The sequence below is a fragment of the Haplochromis burtoni genome, unplaced genomic scaffold (genome assembly GCF_018398535.1).
Source record: "Haplochromis burtoni strain Fernald_Lab_line unplaced genomic scaffold, NCSU_Asbu1 Contig_310, whole genome shotgun sequence".
Lineage (NCBI taxonomy): Eukaryota > Metazoa > Chordata > Actinopteri > Cichliformes > Cichlidae > Haplochromis > Haplochromis burtoni.
Window position 1 is genome coordinate 677,380 of NW_024582671.1, and position 18,048 is coordinate 695,427.

At 49.5% G+C, this 18,048-nt stretch overlaps 1 protein-coding gene across 1 annotated transcript in view; it reads right to left on the minus strand.

Annotated features, from left to right (window-relative positions):
* Positions 1 to 18,048, minus strand: part of pik3c2b (phosphatidylinositol-4-phosphate 3-kinase, catalytic subunit type 2 beta) — a gene marked incomplete in the record, with an annotated part of 45,107 nt that overhangs the window by 22,608 nt on the left and 4,451 nt on the right. Inside the window, 18 exon segments of the mRNA XM_042228183.1 lie at positions 677 to 857; positions 939 to 1,033; positions 1,106 to 1,199; positions 1,380 to 1,568; positions 3,986 to 4,128; positions 4,390 to 4,504; positions 6,029 to 6,196; positions 6,506 to 6,628; positions 7,216 to 7,411; positions 9,509 to 9,542; positions 9,626 to 9,772; positions 9,973 to 10,036; positions 10,136 to 10,215; positions 10,322 to 10,433; positions 12,883 to 13,003; positions 13,392 to 13,552; positions 13,655 to 13,755; positions 15,693 to 16,592. Of these exon segments, the coding sequence (XP_042084117.1) occupies positions 677 to 857; positions 939 to 1,033; positions 1,106 to 1,199; positions 1,380 to 1,568; positions 3,986 to 4,128; positions 4,390 to 4,504; positions 6,029 to 6,196; positions 6,506 to 6,628; positions 7,216 to 7,411; positions 9,509 to 9,542; positions 9,626 to 9,772; positions 9,973 to 10,036; positions 10,136 to 10,215; positions 10,322 to 10,433; positions 12,883 to 13,003; positions 13,392 to 13,552; positions 13,655 to 13,755; positions 15,693 to 16,502 (2,934 nt within the window).

Consider the following 18,048-nt stretch of genomic DNA (forward strand, 5'->3'; position numbering starts at 1 on the left):
GCAGAACCTACAGTATGTTAGCGCACTCATCCCCGACTGGCCAAGGGAGGGGCGGGGTTACACGTTGAAACAGACAGAGACGCAAGGCAGCCCAGGCGGGGAAATTTTGCTTTTACATTTTGCGACTCATTTTATTTCTCTATCTGATAAGAAAACTATTCAATCAGATGAATGAAATACAGTTACACTTTCAAGCACTTTTAAGCACCACATCTGAAATTCAAGCACTTTTCAAACCTTGAAAAGACAACATTAAAATTCAAGCATTTTCAAGGATTTCAAGCACCCGTACGAACCCTGTAGTCTGTGCTGCCCCCTGCTGGACTATCTGCACTCTACATGAACTCTTTGTTGATGACCTCAAACGCTGATGTCATAAGTAATGGCGGCTCAGCAGGTGTTACACAGTCAGAGGAGACCTGGTATCCACTGTGAATGAGGGAGCAGCTGAAAAGCCTTATTTTTTAAAATAATCAAATCATTTCAAGACTGGAGCGATGGTTCAGTTTTACAGGTGTGTTACAGGTGAACGAACACGCCTCACCAGACGTTTGCTTTCTGCCCTCTGACACAAACTGAGCAGAGGACAGCAGGACCCCCCAACACGACAGCATGAATCTTGATCTTAGTTTTGATCCGGTGAACGAGTCATCTGGACCGGCGGCGGCGTCATTACCTGTCTGCTGGACGGCGTCGCCTCTCGAACTTTGTGAGCCACCCTGGCGAGGATGGAGACGAGCCAGCACTGCCGGTCAAACTCCTCCCGGAGGCCCCGACCAACGCAGCACAGCAGCGCAGCGAGGAGGTGCTGATAGCGAGCACTGAACTGACTGTCCTGGAGGTTATCCTTCAGCAGCCTGACGCACACACAGACAGACATGAGCAGCTGAGCTCAGAGACGCTAGATGTGACTGAAGTGGACTCGGGGGCGGACTCACCAGAACAGGTAGTGAGCGACGCGAATGTCCCCGATGGCTCGCCGCAGGAGGAAACGAACCAGAGAGCTGTCCAGGTAACACTCGTACTTCAGAGCCTGAGACACAGAGAGAGGTTACAGACATCAACGCCCACTGCTCCGCCCACCTGCTGCACTTCCACCTCTTACCTGCACCAGCTGAGGCAGGAAATCCAGCAGCTCCGGGTCGGAGATGGAATCCATCCACTGGACCGCCGTCCTCCTCAGCTCCTGATCTGGGAACCTGAAGCACACGCGATGATGTCACACTCAGCTGGTGAGAACTTTTTCATTATTGTTATCATCACACCTGAAGAACAGAGCTGCCCGTGTTCTACATCAACGAGGCGATAACAAACCATCACCACCACGACCTGTTTCAGACATTATTGCCAGCAGAGACAGAAACGAGCAGAGAACGTACGAGGCATGGAGGAGGCCCAGGGCGTCCAGGTGACCCAGGCAGGCCCACTGTCTCAGCAGGGCGTAGATTTCTGGCAGACACGCCCACTCCCAGCAGGGGGCGCTGGCCAGAACCAGAGGCAGCGCGGCGCTCTCAGCCTGACAGAAGGCCTTCTTCTCCCACAGCAGACGCTTGTCCTCCACCGTCAACCTGCAGACACAGCTGCAGTCTCACCACACCTCAGCTCCACTATGGCCCGCCCCTCAGAACGTAATGCTTATGGACTAATCCCAGTCAGAACATGGCTGTATCCCAGTTCAGGGTCTGCAGCCTTACCGGTCCATAAGGGCCGCGTACTCAAAGACCACTGAGGCCGGAAGTGAGAGGCTTGTGAAATGGGACGGTCTAGCCTTCGTCGCGCTGCTCAGGTTGCCTAGCAACCATGATACTAACCGCGAGAAACGTTTCATACAGCTTTGTGTGACAGAAATGAAGGAGAAATAGATTTTAAGTTAATTTTGTTTAAGACATCACTTTGATTAGTTGAGGCTGAGGCCACAGTAAAAACATGGTTGTTGGGCTTCATTCCTGTGCTGAACAGTCATTTAAGATTAGCTAGTAAATAACAATTAGCTGATGTTGTTCATGAGACTAAAGTCATCTCACTGTGGTAATGTAAATATAATATGGCCAATATTATAGTATTGTCAGATTATTATGATTTATTACAGCAGAGCTTGAACTCTGGGTCAAAGATTTAAGTTGCAGTTATTTATATTTCCTATCACCTTAAATCTTCACTCAAAGACGAGTATCTGTGACAGTGTGTATACAGATGTGTTATATATATGAGTCAAATATTGTTCTTTTAATATGTTGGCATTACTAAATTTGGCTCAATGCTTACATAAATGTGTAAAAAGCAAATGTACAAGCTGTGAAAACTGTTTGTGATAAAATGAAGAGTAGACTGATATATGAAATATTCCTTTATTGGGTGAGAAAATCAGACCCTGTCATAACTGCTGTAAGTCACACAGAATAGATATCAGAGCCTTAAACAGGCTGACGTCTGCTAAATGGGTCAAACTGGGCAGAAAGTCTACAAACACATAACATCCTTATAGAATATGATGTAACACTATAGATCAACTTAGCTCAGAATATATAAAGCATATAAACAGTTACAGCAATATGATGCAACAAACACAGCAGCTACTGATCCAAAATACTCAAAGCTTCATAGAACTGAAACCAACATTTATTTTAGCTCCATTCTGCTGCTGATACAGACTTTAGGTTTCTGAACATTAAACTTGTTGCTGCCTTTCATAGTGTGTAACTTGAAGGCCCTGAGTACTTTCTCCCACACTGGAAACACTGGGATGATCACATTATTTGAACATTACCTAATAAGACTGATTCAGCACAGACAGTTATGTTAAACTTTCCTAGCAGTCCTTCACAAACAGGGAACAGTCTGTCTATTCTCTCCATCTGTCAGCTGCTGCTGGCTCTTCCTCCTCCTCTTCCTCACACACTGCTGAGTTTGTCCTGGTGGATCATCAGGGGTGCAAAGCCTCACAGATGATGTGCAGCAGTGGGTCCCTCAGTCTGTCCTCACTCTGGACACTTGCAGTCGTCACACATGGAAATCAAATGTGTGATAAGCTGCAGGATTCAAACACAAGTGTAACTTATAAACACATGTTCATACTTTTATTCCACAATCAGAGAGAAAGAAACAGAGAGAGTGCAGGACAGACAGGTGACAGTCTCAGGTGTACACACTGCTACACAACAGCACCAGAGAAGCAGGATTTAGTGTTTGTGTTATTACGAGTGTAAACAAGAAGAGTTCCAGATGGAGCAGTGGACACATGTGTGAGTGCTGTGATTAAAGCATCTTTCTTTCAGCTTAACGAGTGAACCGTCAGCTCGTTCAAACACATGTTAAAGTGCGTTTGGCTCGACACCACCGAACAGAGGCAGCAATATAACACAGCTCACATTAACAGTGCAGTGGATCCTGCTTGTGCCGTGATGTTCAGGACTGCAAACCGAGCAGCATCACTGACTTTCAGCTTGTTGTGTTTGTGGATATATGACTGACTTTAATTATCCATGAAATCATCACAATCTCTGCAAGATTAAGCTCAGCTATTGAACGGTGCATATTTAAAGGCTTTAAAACAAGTTAGTACAAACGTCACATAACTTTGCCGACATGTGGCCAACAGTAATGTTTTAATGTTCTTCATTATTAAACATTTGCACATAAATAAGTGACGTCATATTCAGTACTTACTTTTAAAAGTTTACTCTTCGGCCGCTCCGCTTCAGCTGTCCGCTGTTTTTTTCGGCAAAATCATCCACACCCACTGCCGCACTATGAAGTCTGGGATATGTTGGGCCATGAAGGCTACACCGACCCATCCTTCAAATCCGGAGAAATTAAGGACGCATTTGAGGGCCGCATTTCGAGCAGCCTTTGAATTGGGACAGCCTTCGTTGCGTCGCTGTGATGTAATCGGCCTTAAAATGCAGCCTTATAGGCTGCAGACCCTGAATTGGGATACAGCCCTTGAGAGAGTGAGTGTGTGTGTGTGTGTGTGTGTGTGTCTGACCAGAAGAAGGCCTTCTTGTGCAGGACGTCCTGCAGCTGTATCTGGCTGATGGTGTCCAGTCTGGAGAAGTTGTATTGAGGGCAGAAGTCTGCAGGAGGCGGCGTGCTGAAGCGCACCTCGAAGGATGATGTGGGGAAGTCCACCTGAGAGGAAGCAGGGACACACACATGCTAGTCTCTTGGCCTCAGATACCTGCAGGTCTGACCTCAGCTGAACTGAGTGTATAAATAAAGAAAGGGGCACACCTGCATCCAGCACACAGGTAAGTAGACACGTTTCATCACCCATCCTGGTGACTGGTGACAATGAAAACGTCGCCTGAACAGCTGATGAAACGGCTCAAAATGCTACAGGTTTGTGATGTCACAGACTATTCAGGTGCTAGCAGCTGTGGCAGCGCTCACCTGTAGGATGACGCTGTCCGGCTGGCTGAAGTTGGGCGAACTTGTTCGGGCGTTTCCGTTCCTCCCCGGGGTTGAAGGCCACAGACCCAGCAACTTCCTGCCACACGTCAGCACGCTACACACGCGCACACACACACACGCGCGCACGCGCACACACACACACACACAATAAAGATGATGATGAAGAATCTGTTTCCATTCTCTTTCCACTCTGGACTTTCAGGTAAATGTGAGGAAGCGAGCTGCTCCTGGGAGGAAATGACATCACAAAGCCTGTGTAGGAAGCTGCAGGACTGAAGGAAACATTTGTTTGTTCAGCTGTGAGCATGAAATGAAAAGAAAAAAAAAAAAATCAGGATGGACACACCACAGGGGAAAGCGTAGCTTTCATTTTGTCCTTTCATATCAAACATCCTTGAAAGAGTAGTTGTCAAACAGCTAACAGATCATCTGCAGAGGTTTATTTGAAGAGTTTCAGTCAGGTTTCAGAGCTCAGCACAGAAACAGCTTTAGTGAAGGTTACAAATGATCTTCTTATGGCCTCTGACAGTGGACTCATCTCTGTGCTTGTCCTGCTAGACCTCAGTGCAGCGTTCGATACTGTCGACCATAATATCCTATTAGAGCGATTAGAACATGCTGTAGGTATTACAGGTACTGCGCTGCAGTGGTTTGTATCATATCTATCTAATAGACTCCAGTTTGTGCATGTAAATGGAGAGTCCTCTTCACACACTGAGGTTAATTATGGAGTTCCACAGGGTTCAGTGCTAGGACCAATTCTGTTTACATTATACATGCTTCCCTTAGGCAGCATCATTAGAAGACATAGCATACATTTACACTGCTATGCTGATGACACCCAGCTCTATCTGTGCATGAAGCCAGATAACACACACCAATGAGTTAAACTGCAGGAATGTCTTAAAGACATAAAGACCTGGATGGCCGCTAACTTTCTGCTTCTTAATTCAGATCAAACTGAGGTTATTGTACTCGGCCCTGAAAAGCTTAGAAATATGGTATCTAAGCAGATTCTTCCTCTGGATGGCATTACCTTGGCCTCCAGTAACGCTGTGAGGAACCTTGGAGTCATTTTTGACCAGGACATGCTCACCAGCGGCTCAACGCAGCCCCCCCCTCCCCTCACCAGCGGCTCAACGCAGCCCCTCCCCTCACCAGCGGCTCAACGCAGAGCCACCCTGAGGTCTTTTTGAAGGATTTCAACAATACTGAGTACTACAGCGTTACACAACCGTTAACCTGGGCGGAGCCTTTAACTCTGAGCATGTTATTGTACCTGCTCTGTGTTCTACCCTACACTCTTACTGTAACCCTCACTCTGAGTGACCCGATAGAAACATTTCACACGTTATAGATCAGCATATCATTCACTACAGTGTAAACACCGCCCATCACTTTGTGGCGCAGCACCATCACCGACCTCAGATAAATGGACCACATGCTGCGTCACTTTTAATGCTATCAGAATGCTATCGTAGTATTTTCCTGGGTATCACATCAAACATAAAGCCTGAATACGGCTGAATAACATCCGACAGTACTTATTCAGTTTCTTCTTCATCCGCCTGTTTGAGGTTTGCGTGGATGGATGGTGTCTGAGTGTCATGTGACTCACTGTCTGAAGTTGAAGAGCGGCATGGTGACCCAGCCCAGCGCCTCGATGCTGCGCCGCTGCTTCCCCTTCTCCTCAGCTCCTCCGGGGGGCGGCAGAGGGCTGGCGTACAGCACCACCGTTAGCTGAGACTCTCGGGGCAGCTGATTGATCTGCACGGGGAAACACACCCTGCAGGGGATATGGCGAGGGGGCGGGGGCTTAGCGTTTTTCTCAACAAACAAACAGATTAAAGTTTATTCATTCAAAATCAAAGACATCGTGCACACACACACACACACACACACTCACACTCACACACACTTGCAGAACAGGAAATTCTTACTTTTAGCATCTTATTAAACTCAGGTAAGGTGTGTGCAGGTGTGTCTGATGCTTCTGTCTGCTGGAATAGTTTCAGTGATGCAGTGACTCTGCTGTGCCGTCAGGTGTGCGTGCGTGTGATGTCACGGCTCTGACAGGTAAGGGTCAGGTACGTACCTCTGGTCCCAGACCACCAGGTGGAACAGGTATTTGCTGACCGACTGCTTGCTGGTGTGCTGCGGCGCACAAAGCTCCGCCCCTCCGTGAGTCAGAGAGCAGGACAGGAAGAAGCATTCATAACTGCGACCAATGACAGCAGGACAGGCGAGTTACTTGTGCAGCACATATTCACACCTGTCCCCAATCACAGAACCACCTGAGTTTCTTTATTCTTCTTCATTTCTGATGTTTTCATGGAAGTGTGATTTAGTCAACACGCCTCCGACCCAAGCTGTGCGTGTCTGTGTGTGTCTGCGCGTTTGTGCGCGTCTGCGTGTGCCCGCATGTGATTGAGGCTCAATTATCAACGACAATGAGAGAAGAAAGGAAGCACGAAGCGCTCAGCTTGTTCCACCTGCAGGTGGCGCTGCACTCACAGGAGACCCCCCCAGCACCTCCTTCACGAGCAGATAAATCTATCCCAGAATCCTCAGAGAGCACCACCATGCCCAAAAAAACCTGGAGGTTATGCACGTAACTCGGATCCCCTGAGGTGCAGCATGAGTCCGGAGGCACTCCTTTTGTTTGCCGTTAGTTCACCTTTGGTGTGTGTGTGTTGTTTGGTTGTGAGCACCACTGAGTCGGCACTGTGCGACTCCTAAACCTGCAGCACTGACACAGGACGCCCCCCCTTCAGCCTGTGGGCGGGTACCTTTTGAGCTCCTTACCTGGCAGCCCACGTGATGGGGATGCGGTGGGCGGCGTAGATGTTGAAGGAGAGGACGTTGGTGATGAGGCCAGCCTCTTGGATGGGCGCCGTGCAGCAGTGGCTCTGCGGCGTCGTGTGGAAGTTGGCATTAAATGTGCTGCAGTACAGCTCCACTAGATCCAAGATGGCCGCCGTCAGCTTCTCCACCACTTTCTCTGTGAGGCGACAAAGAAGCCAGCGAACCATTAGAGCGTCAGAGGAAGACAAACCGGGATCGTCACTTATTAAACAGAATCAGTTCAAAGAAGTCACTCTGGTAGTGTCCTGACTGTGGGGGCGGAGTTACAGCCCACAGGTGTAGCTCTACCCCTACAACCAGCTCCGCCCCGAGGCACACCCAGGAGAGGTCAAGTGTCCAGCTGGAACACCTCAGAGAGCTGGGGGAGATGCCTGGGACGGGAAGGCCCGCGTGACCCCAAGAAAAATTAAAATTAATTAAATGTATTAAAGAAATGAATTAAATGCAATGAAGTGACATAAAAATGTGAACAAATTATTTATCCATACGTTTAAAGAGAGCAGGCCTTTGCAACAGAAAACCGTGCTGGATTTGTGGTCTGCAGCGCAGGTAGTTTGGGTGAAGCTGGACTTTTCTCAGACGTTTTGTTTAAAGGGGACATGAAACATAAATTTACAGCATGGAGTCTGTCCCGGGCCTTTTTGTCTCATTTTGATAACGTTCACTTTGACTAAGTTGTGTCTTCGTTGTGTGTAACACTCCTCCACATCCCAGGCTCTGTGGATGGCGCTTCCTGGTAGCTTCAGGAAGGTGTTTTTCCAAACTGTTCTGACGAGCTTTGCCGGACGATTTGGGTTCCTCTCAGCTAATGAACCACCTTCACGGCATTTCGCATCTCCCCCCGTAGAGGTGGTTCCCTGGAATCTCCGCCCTTCCCACCCGTCCCCGGTCTTGATTAGGTTGACTCGTACTCACACCTGATTGCTGGTTAGCAGCTCCCTCGTGGGTTCTTCTCCTCCCTGGACTTGGCGTTTTATTCTCGACTGAACCTTGATTCTGGTGAGTTAAACCCTTTTTCAGAACTCATCGCTTCGGTCATTTTTGCAAATCTCTGTGGCTAACTGGTCATGGCGGAGGTCGTGCATCCATTTTTAAATGGTAAATGGTAATGGCCTGTATTTATATAGCGCTTTACTAGTCCCTAAGGACCCCAAAGCGCTTTACATATCCAGTCATCCACCCATTCACACACTGATGTGAAATTTAAAGCCACTGATATGTATGGTAGTTCTGCGTTATCACTACTTTGATGGATCTGTATTCTCCTGTGCTGTGTGCACTTGTTTATTGTTCTCCCCAGCTTAACAAAGGTTTTATTCTAGACTTGTTATCTGGGGTCAAGTTCTTGGGGATTTTAACATCCATGTTTGCTGCCCCACAAAACTCATCATCATCATCTCTAATAACAGCCACAGACCCGAGTCTTATTTCACCATTGATTCAGTTATTAACCCGTCACACAGTTTCCAGAGTCTCCAGCTATCTGAAAACCGTTGCTGCTGTCAGGACTCGCATCCCTCCAGCTTACGATCCTCCTGTTCCCCTGTTTTCAATCACTTTGAGCTCGTTTCTCTGGGCGCTCTGGCTGAAGTAGTTTCCCGTCTTAAGCCCTCCGTGTCTCACCTCGACATTATCCCCACTCGCCTTTTCAAAGAACTCGTTGACACTCTTGCACCAAGCGTGCCATCCATTATTAACACCTCCCTTCTAACAGGAACAGCTCCAGCTGATTTCAAACATGCCACAGTGCAGCCAGTTCTCAAAAAAGACTCATCTGTAACTCCCTTTGGTGTCCAAAGTCCTGGAGGAAATGGTCTTCCTTCAGCTCCAGGCTTTTCGGACCTCTGCAACACTCGACAGCTTTAAAACCTGCCTGAAGGCACATCTTTAACTTTTAGTTTCTTTGTTTCTGTCATGTCTTTGACTTTGTGGTGTTTTGTCAGTTTGTCCAGGACTTCACGCTGAGCCCTGCTCTCAGACACTGACACAGGTGTAACTCCGTCAGGCTGGATTTAAGAAACAAGAGCTTCAAGTTTAAAAAAACAAGTTCGGCGCCATTTTCTGTCAGTACGGAGATGTGACGTCACCAGATTGGTTGGTTGGGGCCAACAGACTCACATTAGTCACTACATTACCCTCCAAAGCTTGATGCCCCCCCAGTGCATCCTCTTAGTGTTCCCGAGGCTGCTTTTACAGCGTTTCACAGCAGTCAGAGCTTCCTGTTAGTACGTACCTCTGTTCTCCCTCACAGCCAGCACTGATGCATCCTGGGAGGACAGATGAGAGTAACCCGTCAGTGAACAAACTCACACGCTCACCTGCTCTGAGCCTCACTGAAGCACACGTTTACCTTCAGGACTTTGGGCTGCAGGCGACAAGGGCACGCTGGGAGCTGGTTAAGGGCAGAGGTCACGTCGGGCGTCTCCACGGCAGCCAACGAGCTGCAGAGCGCCTTCACGGATTGGACGAGGCGCTCCACGTGCAGAGGCAGCTCCACCTTCACAGACGACAGGACAGAGGAGGAGGCTCAGCGAGCAGCTCAGAGTCTGACTTTATGTTTTCATGAAATCTCTGATAGTCCGGATTCAGTTTAAGCTCCGCCCCTTCACATTCATGAACTCAAACCTCATCAACGTGAACACAAGACTGAGCGCAGCGCCACACATCAGTGTGTGTGTGTGTGTGTGTGTGTGTCACCTCTGACAGCAGGAAGGACTCTGCCTCGTTGTGAAATGTGTCGAGCAGCAGGGTCAGAGCCTCCCTGATCGACAGACAGATGTTATCAGTAAATCGGTGATTGATTGATCAGCTGTTGGAGGAAATCAGAGTGCCTCTGCGAGCTGCGAGCTCCGCCCCTCACCTGGTGACTGTCTGTTTGATTGGACGCTCCTGCAGCAGGATGCTGTGGTTCATGGTGGACGCCGTCTCATCGTCATCTTTCTGTAAAAACAAAGACTCAAATCATGCAGTGGCGTGATGGCGATGGGTGACCGGGTCACACCCTGGTTTATATGCTGTGTGTGTGAGTGAGTGTGTTGACGTGTACCGTGCGGGCCAGCTCGATGCTGATGGACGATCTCTTGACGAGGCACAGCCGGACATCCCAGTCGAACTTCAGACACTGCTGAACGAACTCGAGCCCACCCAGAGTCTGCGCGCTGAGACGCACAGAAAGACACACACAGTCAGACACACACAGGGCACAATACTGCTTCCTCTAAGAACCCCTCCACAATAAAAGCAGCTGGAAAAATCCACTCACTAAGTGGATTTCTGAAGCTTCGCAGACTTTGGACCCAGCCGGTTTAACAGGTGAGGTGACTGGCTCTCATCGTATCTGAGGGAGTTTAACACCTGCAGCGTTTAGTCTGTTTAAATCAAGCTCTGGTTCGATCCCCCTCGGTGCGGTGCAGGCATGAACACAGTAACCACACTCTGCTGCAGACCAAAACGAGCGGTTCACTCATGGTGCGAACGTGACCCGACCTGAACCAACTACCAGGAACACGTCACAAGCTGGAGCTAAAAGAGGTCCCGTAGCCACGTGTTTTTGTATTCTCACCCTGCACAGGTCTGTACAGGCTAGCAGCAAGTCGGGAAACAACCCAACTTCTCAGGTTTCTCCCACACACCTTGTTCCTGTGTTTACTTGTGCTGGTCCCGTCCCCAGACACACCTGGCCAATGAGCGGACTGAACACTGATGTGGTTTGCTTGAAGTTCACTTGGATTTTTCTCTGTGTGACAACAAACCAAACCACAGGAAGAAGGTGTGAAAACGCCCCAGAGGGTCGAAGTTTCAGCCCTCGGGCCATCGCTGGGTCACCTGTGCATGCTCCATGATATACCATTCTATGCAGACGACACACAGCTGTACTCACTGCTGCTCGACGGGTGTTAATGGTGCATGTCCCAAACTGAACAGACGAGACAGAAATATTTGCTCGAACATATCTCTGATCTCAGGTCTGAAAAATCACATATTCATATCTGAAACTGGGGCGGGGCCATATCATACCGTTCACAGTATAATGTTGGGCAACGATAAGAAAATGAAACATGGCGATAGAATACGGGTAAAACGCACATGCGCAGTGCCTTTGTTTTCATACACACATGGTGGACAAATCATGGCGGTGACGCAGAACGAGAAGAGCGAGAGCGGATCGTTGAATGAAACCATGAACCTGAATTGGTTTGTAAAAACGCTGCAGCTTCACTGGTGTGGAACTGGTTTAGCTTTCGACTCTCAGACACACAACAAAGCACTATTTTGGTAGCGCATGCTAGCGGGCCGTCGTTATTACCGCGTTGTTTGGAAAATACGGCGCACTTAAAATCAATCCATTTTTCTGAAAGTCGACAGAGCCCCTTATAATCCCGTGTGCCTGATGTATGAACTCTGGTCGTGTTTACTGACCTTGAAACGAGTTTATGTGCACGGCGCTCGAAAATCTGGCAGATGTTTCAGTACGACTTTGCTGAGCTACGAAGTTGCACCGCTTGATGGATTGTTGGAGCGTTACGGCTATCGTAGGCGGAGCCTCGCGGAGTGATACGTACTGTGCTTCAGCATAATGTTACCGTGTTGTGTGTGTTTAACCTCTTTAAGTGTTGTGGATGTTGTACATGGTTATGCTGAGGATGTGTCGGCCAGTTTCCACTGAAACGCCTTTTGGTTAAACTGTCAGCGAGGAATTTGCTCTGTTACATGTTTATATAACTTTAATGCACATTAAAAACAGCTGCTTGTTGAAGTGGAAATACATTGATGTTGTTTTGCACTAATAAAGTTGTGGAGTTGTAAAGTATTTTGTCTAGAGTCAATTATATCGTCAGTTATATCGTTATCGCAAATCTTCAAGTGTATATCGTGACAAATATTTTTGGCCATATCGCCCTGCTCTATGTGGAACTGTCCATGCAGCACACTCCAGATCAGCGGCAGCAGAGCTTCATGCACATATGAGCACGTCACGCCAGTACTGAACGCACTTCATTGGCTCAGATTACAAAGCTCTCACTGTTAAGAACCCAGCACACCTCTCAGGTAATCAGCTGCACATCTTAAACTGTCCCACAATCATATCTCAGTCTGCTGACCTGAGGTCAGTTACAGCACTGCAGCCTTAGTCCTTATAAACCAACACACGTCTGTGTGAAGCATGTTGAGTGTACTGAAACATGACGAACGGGCTGTCTCAAAGACTTCAGGACACGTGACGCCGTAAAGACACCGACAGCCAGCAGAGCGCCAGGCGGACCGACAGCTGTTCACAAGTGATAAACACTCATTGTTCCACCACAGGAAGTCCAGCCAGGCTCCGCCAGGATATCTCTCACACGCACGCACGCACGCACGCACGCACGCACGCACGCACACACAGCCTAAAACAGCAAGGACGTCGTTGGTGTGTGAACCCAGAGCTGGAGCACTGTCTGTGTATGTGTGTGGTCATTACTGCTGCTGGTGTAACAGCAACCACAGCTCTGCTCTCTGTTATTATGTCTGAACCACAGACCACAGATCAGCTGGAAGAGGACGCTCCCCTACAGAGATGCTGAGTTCAGGCACGGCTCGGAGACCCCGAGGTTCTGAGGTTCTTACTTGTGGAGGAACTCGTCATGTCCGCAGACCTTCAGCAGGTAGTCGTCCACGTTCACATGGTCGAGGTCGTCCTGAGCGTAGCACAGAGTCTGGTAGATGAGCAGGTCCACGGTGGACGAACCTCGGACACACACACACACGCTGCAGTATTATAAACAGGTGAAGTATAACTCTACACACGCACGCACAGCTGGATGCCATCAGCAGCTCCTTTCAGGGTAAAATAACATCACAGCATAATTTAGCGTTTCTTGGACATAAAACTGACTGAATTCCTTTAAACTGCACTGGCAGACTTTTGAAGGGTCAGTGCTGTTCTGTTTGCTCTCCTGACCTTTAACCCCTGACCTGACCTGACTGACCCTCCGGGGAAATAATGGCGTGTCCCAGATGAATTTTAAAAAGCAAGATGGCAGCCAGCGCGCCGGTCGCGTTTGGGTATTGCATATTCATACGAAGCTAACGTTTTCAGTCAGACATTTCTATCCTCACGGAAAAACCAGTCTTACTGTCACAGGTAAAGGTGAGCGGCTCTCTGAAGTGCTCACTGATGACCGTCACCTTCACACTGACCCCCAGGCCCTGATGGAGCTCTTCGTGGCCGACAGAGGGCGACCACACAAAGCCGGCGTTCTTTGAGCGGTCACAGCACGGGTACGCCGAGCGCAGCCTGAGGGCAGAGACAGGTGAGAGGGCAGCAGGTGGAGACGCCTGCAAGGGAGAGATGGAGGATTGTGACTGAATGTGATCGTCACGGCAACAGGCTACTCACACATCCAGCGTGTGGCAGAACGCTGCCACCTCCTCGTCACGCTCCTCCGACACCTGGAAGAGCTCGTACCCGAAACCGTTCATCCTAGCGCCCAGCGACACCTGCAGGACACGCAAAGACAGCCAATCAGAGACTCTCACACACACAGTTCAGAGTGTGTGTGTGTGTGGTCGACATTAAAGCGTGGCGGGGATTGTTTTACGTTCCATTTAAACATTGAAAAAACGTCTGAGGCAGGAAATGAAATTGAGGCTGCAGAAAAAGAAGAAGGAGGAAGAGGAGGAGGAGGAAGAATGTGGTGATGAGTTCGTGTTTTGAGGGAAATAAAAATGCTGAAACTGAAGCGTCAGTCTGAGCACGTTCAAGCGCGGCGAAGGAAGCGTGTCAGGACGCTGCCTGCCAATCTGGTTTCAAGTTACAGCTGGTGGAACTGGTCTGACTGGGTTCCATGTGAAGGGCTGAGAATCAAACCGCAGCACTTCTCCAGAAACCATCTGAAAACCTGGACTTCCTGTCAGGACTTCTGACAGGAAGTGACACAACTCTGAGCGCGGGGGTGGTTTTTCTAAATGAAGCCGCTGCACAGCTGCAGCGTGTCTGAACACAAACACATCGACAATGATGTAAATTCAGTTTCCTGCTCTCAGAAACACGAAGGAGGCGATTAACGCCCCTCAAAGACGAACACTTCCTGTTTTCTGCTGTCGCACTCAGATTCATGTTGGCTACCGTCAGCGCCAACATTTTAGCCGCCGTCTGTCTGCAGCTCTAACCTAACAGAGCTCAGAGCAGCAGCTGGGTGCCGACAATCACGCAGGGGCGACTGTGGCTCAGGGGGTTGAGAATCGCATCTGTAACCGGAAGGTCGCCGGTTCAATCCCTGGGCTCTCTGTCCTGGTCGTTGTGTCCTTGGGCAAGACACTTTACCCTACTTGCCTACTGGTGATGGCCAGAGGGGCCGATGGCGCGATATGGCAGCCTCGCTTCTGTCAGTCTGCCCCAGGGCAGCTGTGGCTACAACTGTAGCTGCCTCCACCAGTGTGTGAATGTGAGAGTGAATGAATAGTGGCATTGTAAAGCGCTTTGGGTGCCTAGAAAAGCGCTATATAAATCCAATCCATTATTATTATTATTATTATTATATTGATCTACTGATCAGCAGTGCAAGCAGCTCTACGAGGTTTTGCAGATCAGGTGTGTCTGCACGGCGCCACGTCTTCCTGAGTGCGAACCAATCAAACTCACCCCAAACTTCCCACAAAGCACCAGAACAAACAGCAGAGAGAAGGAAGGCCCGAGTGCACCGGTGACTCCTCTGTATTCAAATCTGAGGTCATCACAGCTGAAGCTTGGACCAAACCGGGCCGTCGACAGGTCGGCGAGCACGGCAGCAAATCTCCAACAGAACGAGCTGCTGCAGAGCTCAGAGAGCTGCGCATAAATAATGATGTCCTGTGTTTCACATCATCTCAGGTTGTATCTGAATAACTCTACGATCTGCTGAGGACCAGATCATCTTCAAAACCAGATCAACAACAAAAGCAGAACAATTTAAGGACCCCACCTGGACCAAACATGATCCAGGTGGGGTCTGCTGACATCAGGAGAGACACACTCAGCCACAATCTAACCTGGCCTTCAGAGAGTGTTAAGAACCAAGTGACAAAGGTCCAGGTGAAGCCCATCAGAATCCACCCCTGACTTATTAGCTGCTGGTGGCTTTGTTGACTTTTCTGCGAGTTAATTAAACTGATCGGTTCTGATGAACTCGAGATACGTATTGGGATTCATCTCAGCTGAACTGGCTGTGTGCTTCAGTTCAGCTCGAGTCTGATTCATGTGGAAACATAGTGACACCAAGGGTGCAGCGGGACCCTCGTTACAGAAGAAGCAGCTCTTCATGACAGAGATGCTGCTTATAATCACACACTGCAGTATTCAACAGTGTTAGAAATGCAATCAGAAAGAAATTGTTTAAGTGGCCAATCAGAGTACAGCTCAACACAAACAGCTGACGCACGACCTCAGAGGGGCTTACCGGGTCTGCAGAGACCGGACGCTGGTTCTTGTTGCTCTTGGGAACAGCTACGTACGTCCTGGGAGGCACCTGAGGGGGGAGCGTCTTGCTGCGGGCCACGGGCTTGCCTGATTGGTCGCCGTTGGCCCTCCGACCTTGCCAGCTGTCATTTAGTCGGGACAGCGAGTCGTTGATGGTGTCATAGTTCAGGTCTCCGGAGGTCACTTTGGGCCGATCCACGTTGGGCATGAACAGGTTCACGTCCCGCGGCACGGTGGAGGGTCGGGGGGGCAGGAAGGGGTTCTCGGACACTGCCAGTGGTGGGATGGGGTTTCTTGGTGGGATGGCGGGGGGTGTGTCATCTGGAAGAGCGGGAAAACCCTTTGGCAGAAACCCTGAACTGGATCCGGGAGAGTCCCCGAGGCTGGGCACAGAAGCGTCCCTGAACTTGCAGACTTCAGAACTGTCCAGGATGTATGGGGACTCCTTGACATAGCCGCCCCGAGGGGGGAGGGCCCTGGCTGGGGCGGACTGTGGAGACTGGGACCCTCCCGCTTGGTTCAGGGAGGATTCGGACCCGGAAAGGCCCATCAGCAGGTTTCCTCCCGGCGGGGAAGGTGTGGACTGGTGACGCTCGATGGAGGGATTGGGGGTCTTGGAGCCGGTCTGGCTGGGTCCCGTTCCGCTCTTGTCCTGTCTGAGTTTGGACAGGGCATCGTACTCCATCTGCAGGGCCTCAGCCAGGACGATCTCCTTCTGACTGAGACCCAGAGCCTCCAGGCAGCCCCAGCCCGCCTCGCTGCTCTCCTTCTGGGTCTGAGCCGCCGACATGCCACCTTGCAGCAGAGGAGGAGGAGGAGGAAGAGCTCGGTTGAAGCGCTGCTGGAAGAAGCAGTGACGTCACATGGAGCTGCTGATCAGCTGAGGACAGAGAGACAAAGAGGTGGTCAGCCAAAGCTACAACGCTTCACCCTGGAGCTTTATTCTGAAGGAATAAACAGGAAGTTAAGGTGAAAATATGTCGTCTTTCGCAGCATTAATCTGGTTTACGCTCATAAACATAACAAGAACAGCTGCAGCTACGGAATTCATTTGAAACCTTACTTCGTGATGACAAAGTCGGGTGTCCGCGCCGCCGCCCGCTCGGCGGTGAAGGTCCCCAATCAGCCTTTTGGCTGAGGCCAGATAAATATCGCGCTACAACAGGAAGTCCCTGCGCATCGTCATTTTATCAAACTGACTGAAAGTCAATGATTTAAAAACCGGACCAGCTCCAGCAGAACTGACAGGTAATCAATAATAATCAATATTCACCAGCAGGATGATCAATAACTGACATTAATCAGAGAAATGACTGATTAAATTCTCATTTTTGATAATCGATCAATAAGTTAAATATAAATGTATTTTTGATAATTGTTCAGTCTTGATAACGATTAATGAAAGCAGCTTTCATCGCCACCTCAGCCCCGCCCCCTCTGCTAACTGACAATCACTCAGATTTAAAGTGTTTCTGTAGCCACGCGGCTCTGAGGCTGGCTGATGGGAGACGCTCATCATCGCTGACGAGCTGATTGGCTGCACACACCTGAACTCGTCCAGGATGCTCAGTGCGACTGCTGCTGACTGTTTCTGACTTCCAGGCTCCTCCCCCTGAAATCAACGCACGAGCTGACAAAGAGCCGCAGTGTTTGCGTACCTGGAGCATAATTAAAATGAGAAAAACCAAGACAATTGCACACGGGTGTCTCCGACCCGGCTGCAGAAATCGAGACGTTCAAGACCGGCAGACGCGTCACATGGCGTGCGTCGCTGATGCCGCATGACATCAGCAACTGAATCAGATCCTGGCTGCAGATCTGATTCGTTTCGTCTTCTGTGGGACAAAAAACATCCGGGTTATCTGGGATTAAACAATCTGATCTGTGACGTCAGCTCGTCAGTGAGGAGCGGCTGAAATCTGTAGCCTGCGCTATGAGACCAGCTCCAGGTAAAGGTGCGTCTGTGTGCGTGCTCAGGTGGACTTTTGTACCTTCTGTGGGCGCCAGCAGGTGAGATAAAAGCTGCTGATTCGTCACAGGTAATAAAGTTCAGACGTGTGCCGATCAGCTGAAGATGAAACTGAACGCAGTTCCCGTTTTTTCCTTTTTCTCGGTTAGACTAAAAAGAATAAACGAACACAGTCGCTGACATGTTTCACCTGCTCGTTAGTTCAGAGTCAGCGTTATAAACTGACGTCGTCTTCATCTCATCTGTCGTCACAGCTCGTCTTCATCACGGCCTGTGCGAGTGTCGTCAGCACGTTAAATCGTGAACTGTGACTGCAGACGCGTGCAACTCGTCCGGACCACACGCACGCTTTAACTTAAGTGTGCCC